Genomic DNA, 16,571 nt, shown 5'->3' on the forward strand with positions numbered 1-16,571 from the left:
CGCATAACAGCTAGTCGCAGGATCAAGCAACTATACTTGGTAAACAAAAAGCTCTCTTACTGGGAAAAAGCCTGCAAAAGCATTTTAAATCTAAATACTTTAATATATATACAATTATATTTATAGACTCATATTTTCCATAGAGTGGTAATATATTCAACTCCTGTGAAATGTTAAAAGTTAGGAGAGCAAAAATACCTTTCGCTGGCAATTTCTTTCCGAGCCGCCTTGGCTCTTAATATAAAAGCAATGATAGTTTCCTGCTGGGGCCTGGGGTAACCATATCTTATGTAAGGAACTTACCTCACACCACCCCATTTCAAAGCTGTTCATTAATGGATTTATCAGGCATTTAACCTCTTTCAATCCAAGCGTATATGTGCTGAGCCTGAGGACAGATGGAATAATTGTATATACAAATTAAGCACTACTGTTTGGTAACTTGTTAATTGCAAAATATCCCCACGTTTCAAGACAGGGTCACTTAAAAAAAATAAAGCTTTGCTTCTAATATTGTTAAATGAAAGCAGTGAAGGTGTTAATACAATGTGAAACCACAGAGCTGTAACAATATACCGGTACCCGTTTAGAATTTCAATAGAATGCCTAAATGGCCCTCATCCTTACACACCTCGAAGTGCTAAAGAGCCACTGAGAGAGGAGGGATCAGATTTACTCACGCTACAATTATATAACAATTTGATTAATGTGGCGCTCTATAAGCAGGGCAGACTTGGGGGCTTGGGAATAAAGTGACATTAAATAGAACAAACTCAAAACTCAAATCAAAACTAGAAAGGAAGTTTGAGAACAAACTTCATGTTGGGTTAAAAAACGGGAAGTCACTGAATAAAATCTGATCTGTTATTGGCTCCGCCCACTTTTTCTAACCTTGGACTTCAGTTATATAGTAAAAACCCATGTGCAAAGTTTGGGGACCCTGGTTTTAATAGTGTCTGAATGGCAGCAACTTAAATTTCCCCACTGAAAGTCAACGAGTGACATCTGATTGGTGGCTCCGTCCACTTTTCTAACCTGGAACTGCAGTTACTCAGTGACTAACTCTGCAAAGTTTAGGGATCCTAGGATTAATAGTTAAAGAATGGCTGCAGTTTAAATTTAAACCAATAAATATCAATAGGTAAATTGTGATTGGTGGTTGGTGAGTGTGCCCACTTTTTCTAACCTTGAGTCGAAGTCACCCAGTGACAAACAGTGGGCACCCTGGCATAAATAGTGTGAGAACGAAAGCACTTTAAATTTAAATCAATAAAATTCAATGGATGGAATCTGATTGGCTGTTAGTGGCCCAACCCACTTTTCCTATTTTTGAACTGCAGTCCCCCAGTGACCAACTGTGCAAAGTTTGGGGTGAAATAGGTGAAATGTGATTGGCTGTTGGTGTCTACACTCACTTTTTTCTAACTTTGAACGCCAAATACCCAGTGAGTAACTCTGGAAAGTTTAACAACCCTGGAATTAATACTTAAATAATGGCATCCATTAAATATAAACCAATGAAATTTAATGGGTGGAAATGGATTGGCTGTTGGTGGCTCTGCCCACTTGTTCTAACCCTGAATATGTAGTCAGCCAGTGACTGACTGTGCAAAGTTTGGGAACCCTGGCATCAATAGTGTGAGAAAGGCAGCATTTTAAATTTAAACCAAAAAAATTCAATAGGTGAAGTCTGATTGGCTGTTGGTGGCTCCACCCACTTTTTAAAACCTAAAAATGCAGTCCCCTAGTGGCCCTGGTGTTAATACTGTGAGAATGGCAGCAGGTTGAATTTCCACATTGAATACCAATAGTTAAAATCTGATTGGCTGCTGATGGCTCCACCCATTTTTTCCAACTCTGAACCGCAGTTACCTGGTGACTAGATCTGCAAAGTTTGGGGACCTTAGTATTAATATTTAAAGAATGGCAGCAGTTTAAATGTAAACATATGAAGTCTATAGGTGAAATCTGTTTGGCTGTTGCTGACCCCGCCCACTTTTCTAAACTTGGAACATAGTCATCCAGTGGCAAACTGTGCAAAGTTTGGGGACCCTGACATTAAACATGTGAGAATGGCAACAGTTAAAATTTCCCCACTGAAAACAATAAAAGAAATGTGATTGGCTTTTGATGGCCCCGCCCACTTTTTCTAACCTTGAGTATGAAGTCAGCCAGTGACTGAATGTGCAAAGTTTGGGAACCCTGGCATCAAACCAATAAAATTCAATAGGTAAAATCTGATTGGCTGTTGGTGGCTCCGCCCACTTTTTCAAAACTAAAACTGCAGTCCCCTAGTGACCAACTGGGAAAAGTTTGGGGTCCCTGGTGTTAATTCTGTGAGAATGGCAGCAGGTTGGATTTCCCCATTGAAAGTCAATTGGTAAAATCTGATTTGCTGTTGGTGGCTCCATCCACTTTTTCTAACCTTGAACCACAGTTACCTGGTGCCTAACTCTGCAAAGTTTGGGGACCCTGGTGCTATTACTGTGAGAAATGGCAGCAGGTTGAATTTCCGCCAAGTCAATAGGTAAAATCTGATTGGCTGTTCACAGCTCCGCCCACTTTTGGGCATCCAACAATCATCATATTTTCATTCAGGCTGAGCCCATGACTATGTGATTCAAGTTTGGGGAGTGTAGCCTCAAAGCTGTAAGATTGGCAGCAGTTTCAATTTCACCATAAAAGTCAGTGGGTAAAATTTGATTGGCTGCTGTCGGCCCCTCCCACTTTGCATTTCTTTTAAAAAACTTGAATGCGTAGTCACCCAGTGACTGACTGTGCAAAGTTTGGGAACTCTGGCATCAAACCAATAAAAATCAATAAGTGAAATTTCACTGTTGGTGGCTTTGCCCACTTTTCAAAACTAAAAGTGCAGTCCCCTAGTGACTAAATGTAAAAGTTTGGGGACCCGGTTGTTATTACTGTGAGAATGGCAGCAGGTTGAATTTCCGCCAAATAAATAAGATAAAATCTGATTGGCTGTTCACAGCTCCGCCCACTTTTGGGCATCCAACAATCATCATATTTTCATTCAGGCTGACCCCATGACTATGTGATTCAAGTTTGGGGAGTGGCGACTCAAAGCTGTAAGATTGGCAGCAGTTTCAATTTCCCCATAAAAGTCAATAGGTGAAATTGATTGGCTGTTGTTGGCCCCTCCCACTTTGGGATGATCCAACAAATGTCGCTGTTTCATTTGGGGTGACCCCATTATTATGTTAGTCAAGTTTGGGGGGTGTAGCTTCAAAGCTGTAAGAGTGGCAGCAGTTTGAAAATCTTCCCTGTCAAAGTCAATGGGAAAATTGGGGGGGTTTGGAGCAGCGCCACAAAAAGACAGGGGTGTGGGATCACTTAGAAAAGCACAAGCAACCTGCTCTGCTATAGGGCGAATAAGTGTGAAGAGTTTGGGTATTGTACCCCTAAAACTGTAGGAGGAGTAGTGTTTAGAAAATGGGGGGCGCTAAGAAGAAGAAGAAGAAGAAGAAGAAGCGGAAGAATAAGCCAAAGTCGAAGAACAGTATGTTGGGGTTTTCAACCCAACACAATAAATGGCCCATAATGACTATGGCTGGCTACATAGTGCATTTCCAAGCCGATCTTGGATTTCCTTTAATGAGCATGCATCTGTTAACCATTGAAGTGCCAGGCAAGTTCCACACACCTTAGGCAACCTAGGTTTTTTCAGTATGCCTGAATGCTTGTGTCATTTCACTAATGTAACGAGATATAGGCCACCAACGCTTAAAAATTAAAAACTAATTTTTCATAGAGACATTTCAAATATTTTATTATATCATAATATGTTAGTGACCTGCTTGGGAGGCACGGGTCTTAAAGTGATTTGGGAAGTCCAATGTCTCCCAACGTGCCAATACCAATTATGCTTTATGGAGATCCCTGGCGCGTACAGAGAAGCAGGATCATCCAGCTGTACAGTACATCCATTTCAAAGCTAGACTCCAGAAATGCCACCCACGGCAGGTTTACCCCAGGAAACCATTTATATTTGGACAGTCCACATTCTGCTGAATCCAAAAAAGTTAAAGATGTCTTTTTACTTCAAATTGCAAAGCTTTGCTGAAGTTGCAGTTTTTAGTATTTTCTTTTTAACTTACTGAATATTTACAGCATCTTGTCTCCCACATGCCATTAGGTGCTGAGATGAAACATCCTATATATGAATGGCAGGGGTCTGCTGAACAACCTGAGTATGTGGCATTTAAATGAAAACAGTACTTATGGTCTTTCATGGCTGACACTTTGGCTGCTGCAAATTAAAGTGATACTGACACGCAATATACTTTTCTTTTTATTATTATTTTTAAACCTGCCATGGTGTTTTTATTGTTATAAGATACTAAACTGTTAAAAAAAAATTCAAACAAGCAGTTGCATTACCATAGGGAACGCTTCAACCAAAAAAAAAACCCAGAGGAATCATCCAATCTGGCGACTGGTGCTCCTTAGTTCATCGCACATGAAGGCTTAGCTCAAGTCCCTGCTCTGCGTGCCTGCCTGCTCTTTGAAGCAGGCAGGCAACGGAAATCTCTGTGTCTGCTATCTGATTGAGGAGCAGGGGGAGGGGGAGTACCTTGAAGCAGGCAACGGAGAGGAGCTTCCTTAGGGCTCTGGCACACGGGGAGATTAGTCGCTTGTTACCCAATATATATATATATATATATGTAGGATTAGTAAACTATAGGGCCCTGTAGATCCCCCAAAATGAAAATATTGTACAACTTTTTACAGCAAAAACAATTAAGAACAATGCAAAATAAAATTTTTTTTATATATTTTACGGTAAGACTGGTAGCCAATGTTCTACTTCATTAGTCTCACTGTGCAATGAACCTGTCACAGTCAGCAGCAATACACAGCTGTTAATTATTAAATTCACTGAAAAGAAATTAAAAGTAACTACACAGTGTGATTAATGGTTTATATAAGTGACACTGTAAATAAAACACACAGGCTGTTGTCTGGGAGCCCAAATATCGGTACAGCCATTGCATCTATTATCTGGAATCTTGGGACCAGGGAGTTTCTGGATAATAGAGTTTCTGTAATTTGGATCACCATAGGTCTGCTAAAAAATATTTATACTTTATTATAACATTTAAACAATAAATAAACCCAATAAGTTTGTTTTGCCACCTATATTGATTCATGCAGCTTAGTTACTATCAAGTACAAGCTACTGTTATTATTAAAGGGGTAGTTCCCCTTCAGGTTAATTTTTAGTATGTTATAGAATGCCCTATTCTTATCAACTTTAAGATTGGTCTTCATTTTTTTTTTTTATAGTCTTAAGACTTTCTTTGCTTTCAAATGGGGGCCGCTGACCCCAGCAGCCAAAAAATTATTGCTCTGACCCTACAATTTTGTTATCTTTACTCTCTATTATTTATCTTTCTATTTAGGCCCTCCTCTATTCATATCCCTGTCTCTTTTTCAAGCTACTTCCTGGTTGCTAGGTTATATTGGACCCTAGTAACCAGATAGCTGCTGAAAAAAAAGCTAAACATTTAAAAAAAAAAAAAAAAGATGCAAATAAAAAATTGCAATAAATGGCAAATTGCTTCAGAAAAGCATCTCTAAATCATGCTAAAAGTTAATTTAAAGGTAAAAAATAAACCCTTTAAAGAGAAACTAAATTAAAAATGGAAATGTGCTCTAGGCTCGCGCCTCTTCTACCTACCTGTAGTTCTGGCCCTGGTTATGTTTAACTGTTTTGGGGGTTGTATGGTGTCCCTGTAACGATGTAATTAGTGATGGAATGTGGGTACTTTCTCAGCACTTGAGTTTGTTATGGATAATGCAGTGAAAGGCTGGGGAACCAAGTGATTTCATGTTTGTACATTTAACTGCAGCCAGGCTCTGGTATCTGGAGTTATTCGTGAGGTGAGTTCCAGTATGTACGGCAGATTATATATTTTACACACACACATATATTTATAAGGAAAAGAGACAATGCACTCAAAGGACTTTTAGTTTTATTGAAGTACAAACTATACTTCCCTCACCTTTTAAGTCCTGTGAGTGCCTTCTGTACATGTTTTCTTGCAATTTGCAACTACTTATATACAGTAAATATATATCCCCAAAAAGGTAAATTTGTTCTTACACTAAACTATTTATAAAAAAAAAAAAAAGTATTGAGGGCAAACAATGACAAAACATTATCTGCACTCGCCCATATCAGTACAGGTATGGGATCCCTTATCCGGAAACCCGATATCCAGAAAGCTCCGAATTACGGAAAGCCCGTCTCCCATAGACTCCATTTTAATCAAATAATTCACATATTTAAAACTGATTTCCTTTTTCTCTGTAAAAATAAAACAGTGTTTTGTATTTGATCCCAATTAAGATATTAATTAAACTCTTAAGATTTTGCATCCAGTAAGGATTAATTATATTTTATTGATTTTTTAATAGACTTAAGATATGAAGATCCAAATTACGGAAAGACCCCTTATCAGGAATACCCTTGGTCCCGAGCATTCTGGATAACGGGTCCTATACCTGTATATGAAGCACACGGAGGCATTTTTGTTGTGTCTGCTGTGGAGTCCCTGCATGTAAGTTTTCAACAAAACGTTTTTCTCTAAAAATCTCCATACCTGGCCTAACATTTATTTTTGGTGTCAATATTAGTTAAAATAGTTTTTTAGGTTAATAGTCCCAATATCACTTTTGGAAGTCAGTTCCTGCCCAAACAAGATAAATTCCAATTTGTTTAGTGAACCGAAAGCCATTATCGCCATTACTTTATGAGCTAAACCATCAGTGATTTTTAATGCTATTTAGTGAATCTGGTTATTTGTGTGGGTAACTTTTATATCTAGGAATACTACTTATTTCCCCCACGTAAACTTTCAAATCTTTCGGAAGCTCCCCCTCAGAAAGCCATATTTAGATTTACCCATTTAGATTCTTTCGAATTTGTACAGTCTTTCAACTCCAAATGACAAATCTTTGCTAAAATAGGTTCCACAAATGATTAACAATTTTAGAATATACATCTTGCAGATATACCTGCACAACTGACAACCTATAAATTTGTTTTTTTCATTTCAGAAACAAAGTTTACTTTTCAGAGGTAACACAGTAACATAGGTAACTGGAAACATTTGGAGTAAGTAACAGAAACAAGTTTTTTTTCAGAATACAGTTTAATTTTGGCATTTGAATGAATGTTTCTCACAGTAACAGAAGAAAAAAAAAAACAGCAAATTGTGTGAAATGGAAAAAATATGATATTTTCACATGGTCTGTAAGATACAGTTTAATGTGTCATCCTACAAGTTGTTTCAAAACTATTTACACACAGCCACAGGTTAGAGTCAGTGACAAAGTTTGAGGATGAGACCAAAAGCAGCCATGTCAAGGACATATACATTCCTACAACCCTTCTGCCATGAGAAGGACTACATCACATTCCTGACCCAATTTAAAGGGATACGGACTCTTCTGTAGGGAACGCAAGGCTGAGCAGTGGTGATACAGCCTACAGAAAATGCATTATGTCACAGAAAAGAAGCCTGAATCCTGAAATTAAAGTGGTCATATATTGCACTACAAACTGGGACAGGTATTTTTGCGGTGCAAGAGCCCAGTAATCTGATCTTAAACCTGCTTGTGTTACAGACGTCAACTTAACTCCCACGTAAAGACATCATATGTGGAACGGTTTATTAAAAAAAAAAAATTGGAAATTTTCTATTAATGCTCACATGAATTATGTATAAACAACATCTCTCTATTAACGCTCACATGAATTATGTATAATCAATATCTCTCTAAGAAACACTAAACGATGGACCCAACTTAGCAGCCTACACATTCACAGGACAAGCTAGTATAGAAACCATAGTCAGGAGCTTGAGCCCTTGCACCAAATAAAAGCTAGAACTGAAGGCAAACATTTCTGAATCTGCACAAGTGGTACTAACGCTAAGCACCATAACTTTCCTAGGTGACACTATCCATTCTTGCTATAAAATATGACTGAAGGAGTGGTGACAAGTTTCCCCATAGATGGGCTTGCCCCCTTGGGTTTTAGGTAAATGCTAATTTGCTGTTCTGGATTGTCTTGAAACACTACACCAGGGAGACAGCTACATGATTATTTCATGCAACTCATAGGCTTTGTAGTAATTACACAATTACACTGGAGCTACTACGCTTCCACCTTTGCTTAAGCCAGTTTCCATTACATCTATGCTGTCTGGTCGGACTCTGCTCAAAAATATCCACAGATCAATAAGAAAAAGGGCACCTGATCACCAAGTATTAGTATTTTAACAAATATATAGACTGCAACCTTCCAGTAGTGATGGAGATGTTTCAGCAAAACACAGTACAAAGACTGCACTCTACTGGGGGAGACAAAGACAAGGTCACTCCCTTGTTTTCAATAGATTTCAATATTTTTGTGAGTGCTTCAGCCTTAAGCATTACACGTAAGCAAGGAAGTCATTGAGTAAGCCAATCCTAAAGATCATGAAGATTAAATTATCTATTTTTTTTACACAGTTCAGCCATAAACAGAAACAACAACAAAGCAGTAATGCCAAATAAGGTGAGCCCCAAATGTTGCTCTAATTTTTAACTTTGGGAAAAATAAGCAAAGAAACCTCGATATATGGAATATACCGTGACTTGTATTTATCCAATAGCAACTATTTGGATTTTTATAGTACTTGATTTCTATATTACAAAATATTCTCCAGACTTTTTTTTTTTACTCTGAGACCCTGAGCCATGCTAACAAATCTTATTCCATTTAATTTCATTTGATTCTGCCATTGAACCATTTCAATTACATTGTTTTATCATACTTAAAATATTATAGGTGATGCATGGCATTCATTAACAGAGGAGACAGCACCAACAGCTCAAACTGAGCATTTAACTATCATACCATAAATCTTTAAAAGCCTCTCACATGCATGTACTGTAGTGCATCTCCAAAAATCATCTTCCTATAATCTATTCCACAGAAAGCCCAGCGTCCCGAAATACACGCTATATTAAAAGAACAATACATGATGTATAGAGAAGCTGGTGATCCCATGAACAAACGCAGGGCCTAAATTTGAAGAAACACCAAGTTTAATTGCAAAGTGACAGCACCTAAAAATGATGGTTGGGAACTTTTGGGCAGGAAAAAAAAAAGTGTGGTCCCGACTGTAGAGATTATCTACACACTACAGAACGAAAGGCAAAACCATCCACTCAGCACTCACATACCAACAACCTCACAATAAACATGTTCAGAAAAAAATGTAGAGTTTCATTCAAGACTGCCAGAGGTCAGAAAGCAGCCAAATCTGTCCATTTCCCCCAATGAATAAAATAATTCCTTATGTCCTTAAATTTGAAGTGCATTTTCACTGCGTCATACTTTGTGCTGGAGTTCCGTGGTTAAGGATCTTGCATGATTATTGCAAGTTATGTAATTCACAAAGAAAAAGTAAAATCCAGTCCCACATTGTATATAAAAATGCAGAGGTGAGTTACAGATTGTTCTTCCCACTCTCTCTGACACAAAATAACACTCTTATGGGGGAATGAAGAAAGTGCAGCTTTTGAAATGTAATATTTACATGATAGATTGCTCTGATTTCAAGACAAGGCCTAATAGCCTGCTTAACACCTGAGCTGCCGGTGGAACTTTGCAACATGATGCTGAGACCTTAGGTAGCAAAGGGGTTAACAACAAAAAAAAAATACCCCAAATCCCCCTAAACTAAGAATGTGAGTTCTAGGAGCATTTTCCTGCCCTTCACTTGGACATATCTACATCCAAAGAGTGCGCCGATTTGCTTTGCTCTCAAAATCCAGCATGGCTGGCAGCCATTTTTAAGCTCTTTTAAACAACTGTGTTGAGAGAACAATTGCTTGGCGAAGGTCCAGATTGAGTATCACTAGTGAAGGCTTCGTTTTGAAGGGATTTGGGGGGCACCAGCAAAGAACTACTGACATCCCCAGAGCATGTGGTGTCACTTTGAGATTGGGCAAGACATAGCACTGCTGGGGGCAAGGGCTCTTCTGTTGTTTGAGGGGTTGATGCATTGCTACTGCTTGCAGTTGATAACTGGCCCAGGACAGCAGCTTGGTGACTCACTTGATCTGCACAGGGAAAAAAACAAAGAAAATAAGATTAAAAAAAAGGAACAGATAATGACTAAAGTTGGCCATATACATTAAGATCCACTCATTTGGCGAGGTCGCCAAATGAGCAGATCTTCTCCCGACACGCTTACCTAAGGTGGGCAATATTGTGTCAAACGGGTATAGGGGCCTTAGGGCCGCATCAATGAGCTCATGTGCTCCCTGATCCGATGGGGAAACAAATACTGATAGGGTAGGCCTGTCTGGGGCACCATACACCGGCAGATAAACTGCCAAATTGGTCTAAAGGACTGGAATCAGCAGCTTAAATCTGCCCGTGTAAGGCCACCTTAACTACTAAAATAATGAAAAATACCATATCAGTTTTCATTATTGTAACCGCAGTGCAAAGAGCTGTAATCAAGTAAACTGTAATCTGCTTTTTTTCTGCTTGTATGAAAAAGCATTACCTAGCAAACTGTGCTGAACTGATGTTGTGTGGCCAACACTCATTGCACCTGAGCTCTACTCCTACTCAATTCAATTCATAGAACAGTTGTTTTAGCAACTGAACTAGCATGGCTCACTGAAAAGCAAAATTTGAAAAAGAAACATCATTTGAACAGCATGTTACAGCTGTTTGAGGTGTATCCTTAGGTAATTGTTGGGTCTGCTGCAAACAAGAGATTTTTAAGCTATCTGGTTACAAGATGCAGGTTGAATCTACAATATAAAATGCATGTCTTAAATGATATAAGGATATTTTGCCTGACCCCTCCCCCCCCCCCATCTCCTAATGTCTTAATAAGAAATCAGCTGTTTTTTCTTAAACCATAAAATAAAAACCACTCTTCAAATAATTATTGATACCTGGACTTGAGCACAGTATGATATCAGGACTAATGGATGCTTCATAGGGAGGGGGTGGATCATCTGGGTGTTGGATATCAGAGTATTTGTAAGCTGTATAAGGTGGGGGTGGCTCATGGAAGTGAAATGCCCCACCCTCTCCATCATCTGACAGATGAAGTGGTGTCAGACCTGTGCCAAAACCATCAGGTCCATAGTCAAACCCTGGCATTCTGCGGCCAAGATTGAAGTGGTGTACTGTGAAGAAATAAAAGAAACACTTTATTAATGAACAATAAAACCAGTGAGAAAATAGATAAACATGTATAAGTAAGTGTAAGATTTTTTTTTTTTTTACAGATATTTCAAAGTAATAACTGAATGGGGTTGTTTGCTTTTGGAAAACATTTACTAAAATGTAAACTGTAGCATAATCAAGGAGGCAGAGATTTTCTTTTTTATTATGAAAGATACTTTGACAAATAGTTTGGACATTATTCAAAACTTGCAGTTCCAGATTCAAAATTTATATATGCTCTTTAACATACTTACAGTTGGCTCCAATTAATGACTCAATGCGTTCCCTGCGTCTCTGTCTTAGACGATGAACCATGAATAGCAGAAGAGACAGAATAAGGAAAGAGGAGATGCAGCTTACAATCAAACGCATACCACTGGCCATAGAGTCAAATAGGCTGCTTCCATCTTAAGAAAAAAAAAAAAAAGTAAATACATAAAATTATATAATTAAATTTCTACAGTAACCACTATCCTCCGGCACCATAAACCATGCTGCACAGACATACTTTCTGTGATTTCTGGCAACATTAACTGTTTGCATTCCTATTCCAGCTATGCATTTTAAAACTTAGGAAGGCGTCAAATACAATGTTAAATTAACAGTATAACAGAATAGAGAGAGTACAGTACAAAGGTGCAGGTAGAGATCAGTAAGAAAGTGACAGCCCTGGCTGCAACTAAATTTAGGGATGCACCGAATCTATTTTCAGATTCAGTGAATACTAAACAGAGATTTTAAGGATTCGGTTCAGCCACGAGCATGGATTTAGCCAAATCCTATTGAAAAAGGCAAACCTCAAACCAAATCCTGAATTCCGTGCATCCCTAATAAACGTATACAACCATTAAAGCAAACCCCCAGTACCACTATTGAGTGCCCACTATGCTTCATCATTTACATGTGGATATGCTTTCTTTTTGAAAGCACCTGAGCCATTCACCATTTTTCTTGAGTACACTGCCACCACATACTAGGTGGCGATCTGCTCCCACCTAGTGAATAATAATGGCATAGCAAGTAAAGTTGTATGCATAATGCAATACAGTCTAAAACAATCCATGGAGTTACTACTAAGGGCTGTGACACAGGGAGATTAGTCGCTGCGCGACAAAATCTTGTGGGCAACTAATCTCCCTGAAATGCCAATGCCACCAGCGAGAATGTAAATCACCAGTGGGATGGCATACACGGCACAGCAACTTGCCGAAGTAGCGAGAGTTTCCTCTCTAGGCAACTTCTGCGACTTCAGCAAATTGCAGAGCTGCGTATGCCATCCCACCAGCTATTTACATTCTCGCCAGTGGGATGGCATTTCGGGGAGATTAGTCGCCGGGTCACAGCCCTAAAAGAGTGACACAGAGAATGAAAAAACATGGCAAAAGCTGCCACTGTGTGGCAAGTATAAAGAGTGTAGGGTTTTGCATCCATAACCCAATTATCCTTTCATACACTGTGCCTTACCTGGATCAAGGCAGGTAAATTTGCAGCACTCCTTGGGGTCCTTGCGATACTGCTGACAGCCTTGTGGTCTTTCACAAAGAGCAGCCACACACATTTCTGGCTCACCATTGTGGCATGTGCAGCTCAAGCACGGATCATCTCCCTTAGGTGTAAAGTAGTAGCCTTCATCAACAATGTTGTCCTTGATATCAACACACGTCTGGCCTACATACCAAAACAAAGGGGTAAGGGGTGGGAACTGTAAATAATTATGCAAACACAGTGCAAAGAATCATGGTTCATTTTAAATAAGCTATTTGTGGAACTAAGTGTTGGTGGTCACACACACACACAAACAAGCAGTTTAACTGTAAACATGGAATTACTCAGCAGTATGGTCTAGGTAAACACTTGGTTTAATGTACTGGGAAACACATTGTAAATTTGAGGTTACATTTCATATTCTGAAACTGCCTTATAATCTTGGATAGGACGAAATCTACAATAAAGCATCTTTAAGAAGTAAATGTAGTATTTGCCATGCATCCCAATCCTCCAGGTCTCTACCAAAAGTCCTTGAAGGCTTTTTTTTTTTTTTTTTTTTTAAATACACCCTTATTTAAGTTAGGCTGCATCCTGTTCCTGCACCAGGCTTGACATGCTTAAAACACTTCTTACATTACAGAATACTAAAAAAATATATTATTGAGCTCCAGCAAACCAGTGTAAAATCCTTATTGTAGTCAGGAAAAAAAAACCGATGACCTATAAGATAAAGAATATAGCACAAGTTGCTATTACTTCATGACACATTGCTGGTACCAGACTTCTAACTTACTTCTCTTGCAGAGAAAAGATGATTTTTCATAGCAGTTTTCTGCATACCAGCTGTGCAGACCAAGATGTCTTAATGATGGTAGGTGAAAGCACTGCAATTGGGCACACAAGATATTCTCGTTGTCAGACATTGCTGTTCCAAAGATAGGCACGGGAGGCAGGAAAACCTCAGCAGATCCTATACAATAACAGTAAACACAACTATTGAATATATTGCTTATTCTTCTAAATGTACAGAATACCGAATTAAGCATTTGAAATTTTAGACCATATATGTCAAACTCAAGGCCCGGGGGCCAAATCCGGCCCACTTGGCTGTTTTATGTGGCCCTTGGTGAGTGTGTCTGACCATCCAGCCTGATCAATTTCCATTTTCCTCACATAGTAACTAAGACTAAGGGGTATATTTATCATGCTGTGTAAAAAGTGGAGTGAAGCATTACCAGTAATGTTGCCCAAGGCATCCAATCAGTAATCAGATTTCAACAGTAGCAAAGCATTTATTGGCTGCTATGAGTAACATCACCGGTAATGTCTTACTCCACTTTTTACACATTGTGATAAATATACCCCTTAGTATCTTACTAAGTTTATTAATAAAACATTTGGCCCGCAACTTAGCCTGTGTTTTAGATTTCGGCCCCCTTATGTGATTGAGTTTGACACCCCTGTTTTAGACCATCACAAAACATTTAAAAATAGAGAAAATATTACAAGCACAGACAAACCCAGTTAGATAAAAGACCTCACCTTTGTATGCTACTTCCCAATGACCCTCCATAGAATGGTTCCTGCTGGTAATAACAAACTGGTATCCAACCCACAATCTATTTAGGAAAAAACAAATAAAGGCTCATTATTTTCAGTGGTATAAAATAATCAATACAGAACCTGTATATAAATAAAGACTCAGATGAAATAAACATCATGTTCACAGTGACACAGTTCATGCCATGCATACAAGTAACTGTACACATGGGACAGAAGCAACCAGTATTGCCATTTTCTCTGCCACTGGAGAAAATACATTTATTAGCCAAAGGTATAGATTAGAAAGTACAGGTAAGAGACATGTTATCCAGAATGCTCTGGACCTGAGATTTTCTGGTATTTCTGTAGTTTTGATCTCCATACCTTAAGTCTACTAAAAAATAATTTAAACATTAAATAAACCCAACAGGATTGTTTTGCATCCAATAAGGATTAATTATATTTTACTTGGGCTCCATAACAAGGTACTATTTTATTATTACAGAGAAAAAGGAAATCACTTTTAAAAATTTGAATTATTTGATTAAAATGGAGTCTATGGGAGATTAATTTCCCATAATTCCGAGCTTTCTGGATGATGGGTTTCCTATACCTGTACTGCATTTTTTCAACAATTATTCACGTCTTACCTCCGCTGATCCTTCCTTCCATATGGCCTCTCCTCCATGTCCCACTCCTGGGCCAAAATAAATTTCAGCTCCTGGTCAGTAGTGAAGGTTGCCAGAGATCCATTTACCTTCTGACATGTTTGTACAGCATCCCAGTAATTTTCTCCTGATGAATATACCTTATAGCAGCTTGCTGTTCCTTCATAGTGATGCCATCCTGATGGGCATTTTCCTAGAAAACATGTATGAGAAAAAGGGAACACACCCCAAGATATAAACATCGATGAAAAAAACATCAGTATCAGTGATGAAAAAAGTTAGTCTCTGATACCAGATTATCAAGGACTTCAAAGCTTAACAAAACCAACCCTAATTTAAAGTAGTAGTTAGTAAAGGGAACAGAATAAAGGTTTTAAAATATGAATAACCTATTTCAGACCTGTAAGGAATATTTATAAGCAAGAGTATAAATCATTTAAATGTGTAAAATAAGCTAGAGGGGTCATTTACAACGCCGGGGGGTGTTGCTCCTTAGTTCATATTTATAAGTACTTTTGCCCCCGGGTTCTGTTCTTAGAGTAGTTGCCCGGAGGTGTTAAGGACAGGGCTCAGTAGAGGGCTCCCGCTCCCACCTTGTGCCTCAGAAAGAAGTGCAAGGTGGGTGGTGGGGGAGAGGACAACTGCAGGCCTAATGCAGGGCGCACAAGATTTAAAGTGCAGCCATTTATTTTGTGTGTGTGTACAGATATTAGCAGAATGCCCCCATGCAATTAGGAAAGGGCAAAAAAATGGGTAATTGCAGAGTTTTTCCCACTGCGTAGGGCACTGTAAATGCACCCTTATGAGTAACACATGAGTAAAACTGCCCAAACATAGCACAGCATGTTGGACCTGGATGGTAGTATGAGCAGGTTCTTTTGGGGATTCTCTTTAGTCCTTAGACCATATATGTCAAACACAAGGCCCGGGGGCCAAATCCGGCAAACCTGGCTGTTTTATGTGGCCCTTGGTGAGTGTGTCTGACCATCCAGCCTGATCAGTTTCCATTTTCCTCACATAGTAACTAAGACTAAGGGGTATATTTATCATGCTGTGTAAAAAGTGGAGTGAAGCATTACCAGTGATGTTGCCCAAGGCATCCAATCAATAATCAGATTTCAACAGTAGCAAAGCATTTATTGGCTGCTACGAGCAACATCACCGGTAAAGTCCATTTTTTACACATTGTGACAAATATACCCCTTAGTATCTTACTAAGTATATTAATAAAAAATTTGGCCTGCGACTTAGCCTGTGTTTTAGATTTCAGCCCCCTTATGTGATTGAGTTTGACACCCCTGCCTTAGACGATGGCTTCCCAAGTCTGTTGAAGTCCTGAGAAAAATGGGCCTATGTAAGCCTGTTAGGAGAGCACTGCACCAAAACCTGTTATTCTCACCTGACAGGGTTTTTAAACCAGGTAGTTCAGCCATATTACAAAGCAGGAGGGGCTGGCACACAACAGATCCAACATACAATAAAATGCAGATTAAATCATATTTATTAAAAAAAAATGAAAACATTATGCATTTTATTACTAGGCACCACTTAATTATGAGCATAAGATTTTTAAATAATTGTTTAATCATTTTCTTGTGTGTACAAGA

The 16,571-nt window shown here is 38.7% G+C and overlaps 1 protein-coding gene across 4 annotated transcripts in view; it reads right to left on the minus strand.

Annotated features, from left to right (window-relative positions):
* Positions 1 to 7,156: 7,156 nt before the first annotated feature.
* dgcr2 (DiGeorge syndrome critical region gene 2) overlaps positions 7,157 to 16,571 on the minus strand; it is a 29,141-nt gene continuing 19,726 nt past the window's right edge. For 2 of the 4 annotated variants that reach the window (XM_012962894.3, XM_012962898.3), the window contains 7 exons: positions 14,947 to 15,157; positions 14,297 to 14,373; positions 13,548 to 13,724; positions 12,731 to 12,934; positions 11,521 to 11,673; positions 10,990 to 11,226; positions 7,157 to 10,137 (listed from right to left, as the gene is read on the minus strand). In XM_012962894.3, coding sequence (XP_012818348.1) covers positions 9,878 to 10,137; positions 10,990 to 11,226; positions 11,521 to 11,673; positions 12,731 to 12,934; positions 13,548 to 13,724; positions 14,297 to 14,373; positions 14,947 to 15,157 — 1,319 coding nt within the window. In that variant the 3' untranslated portion in view covers positions 7,157 to 9,877. 4 annotated transcript variants of the gene reach the window in all.

The sequence above is a fragment of the Xenopus tropicalis genome, chromosome 1 (genome assembly GCF_000004195.4).
Source record: "Xenopus tropicalis strain Nigerian chromosome 1, UCB_Xtro_10.0, whole genome shotgun sequence".
Classification (NCBI taxonomy): Eukaryota; Metazoa; Chordata; class Amphibia; order Anura; family Pipidae; genus Xenopus; species Xenopus tropicalis.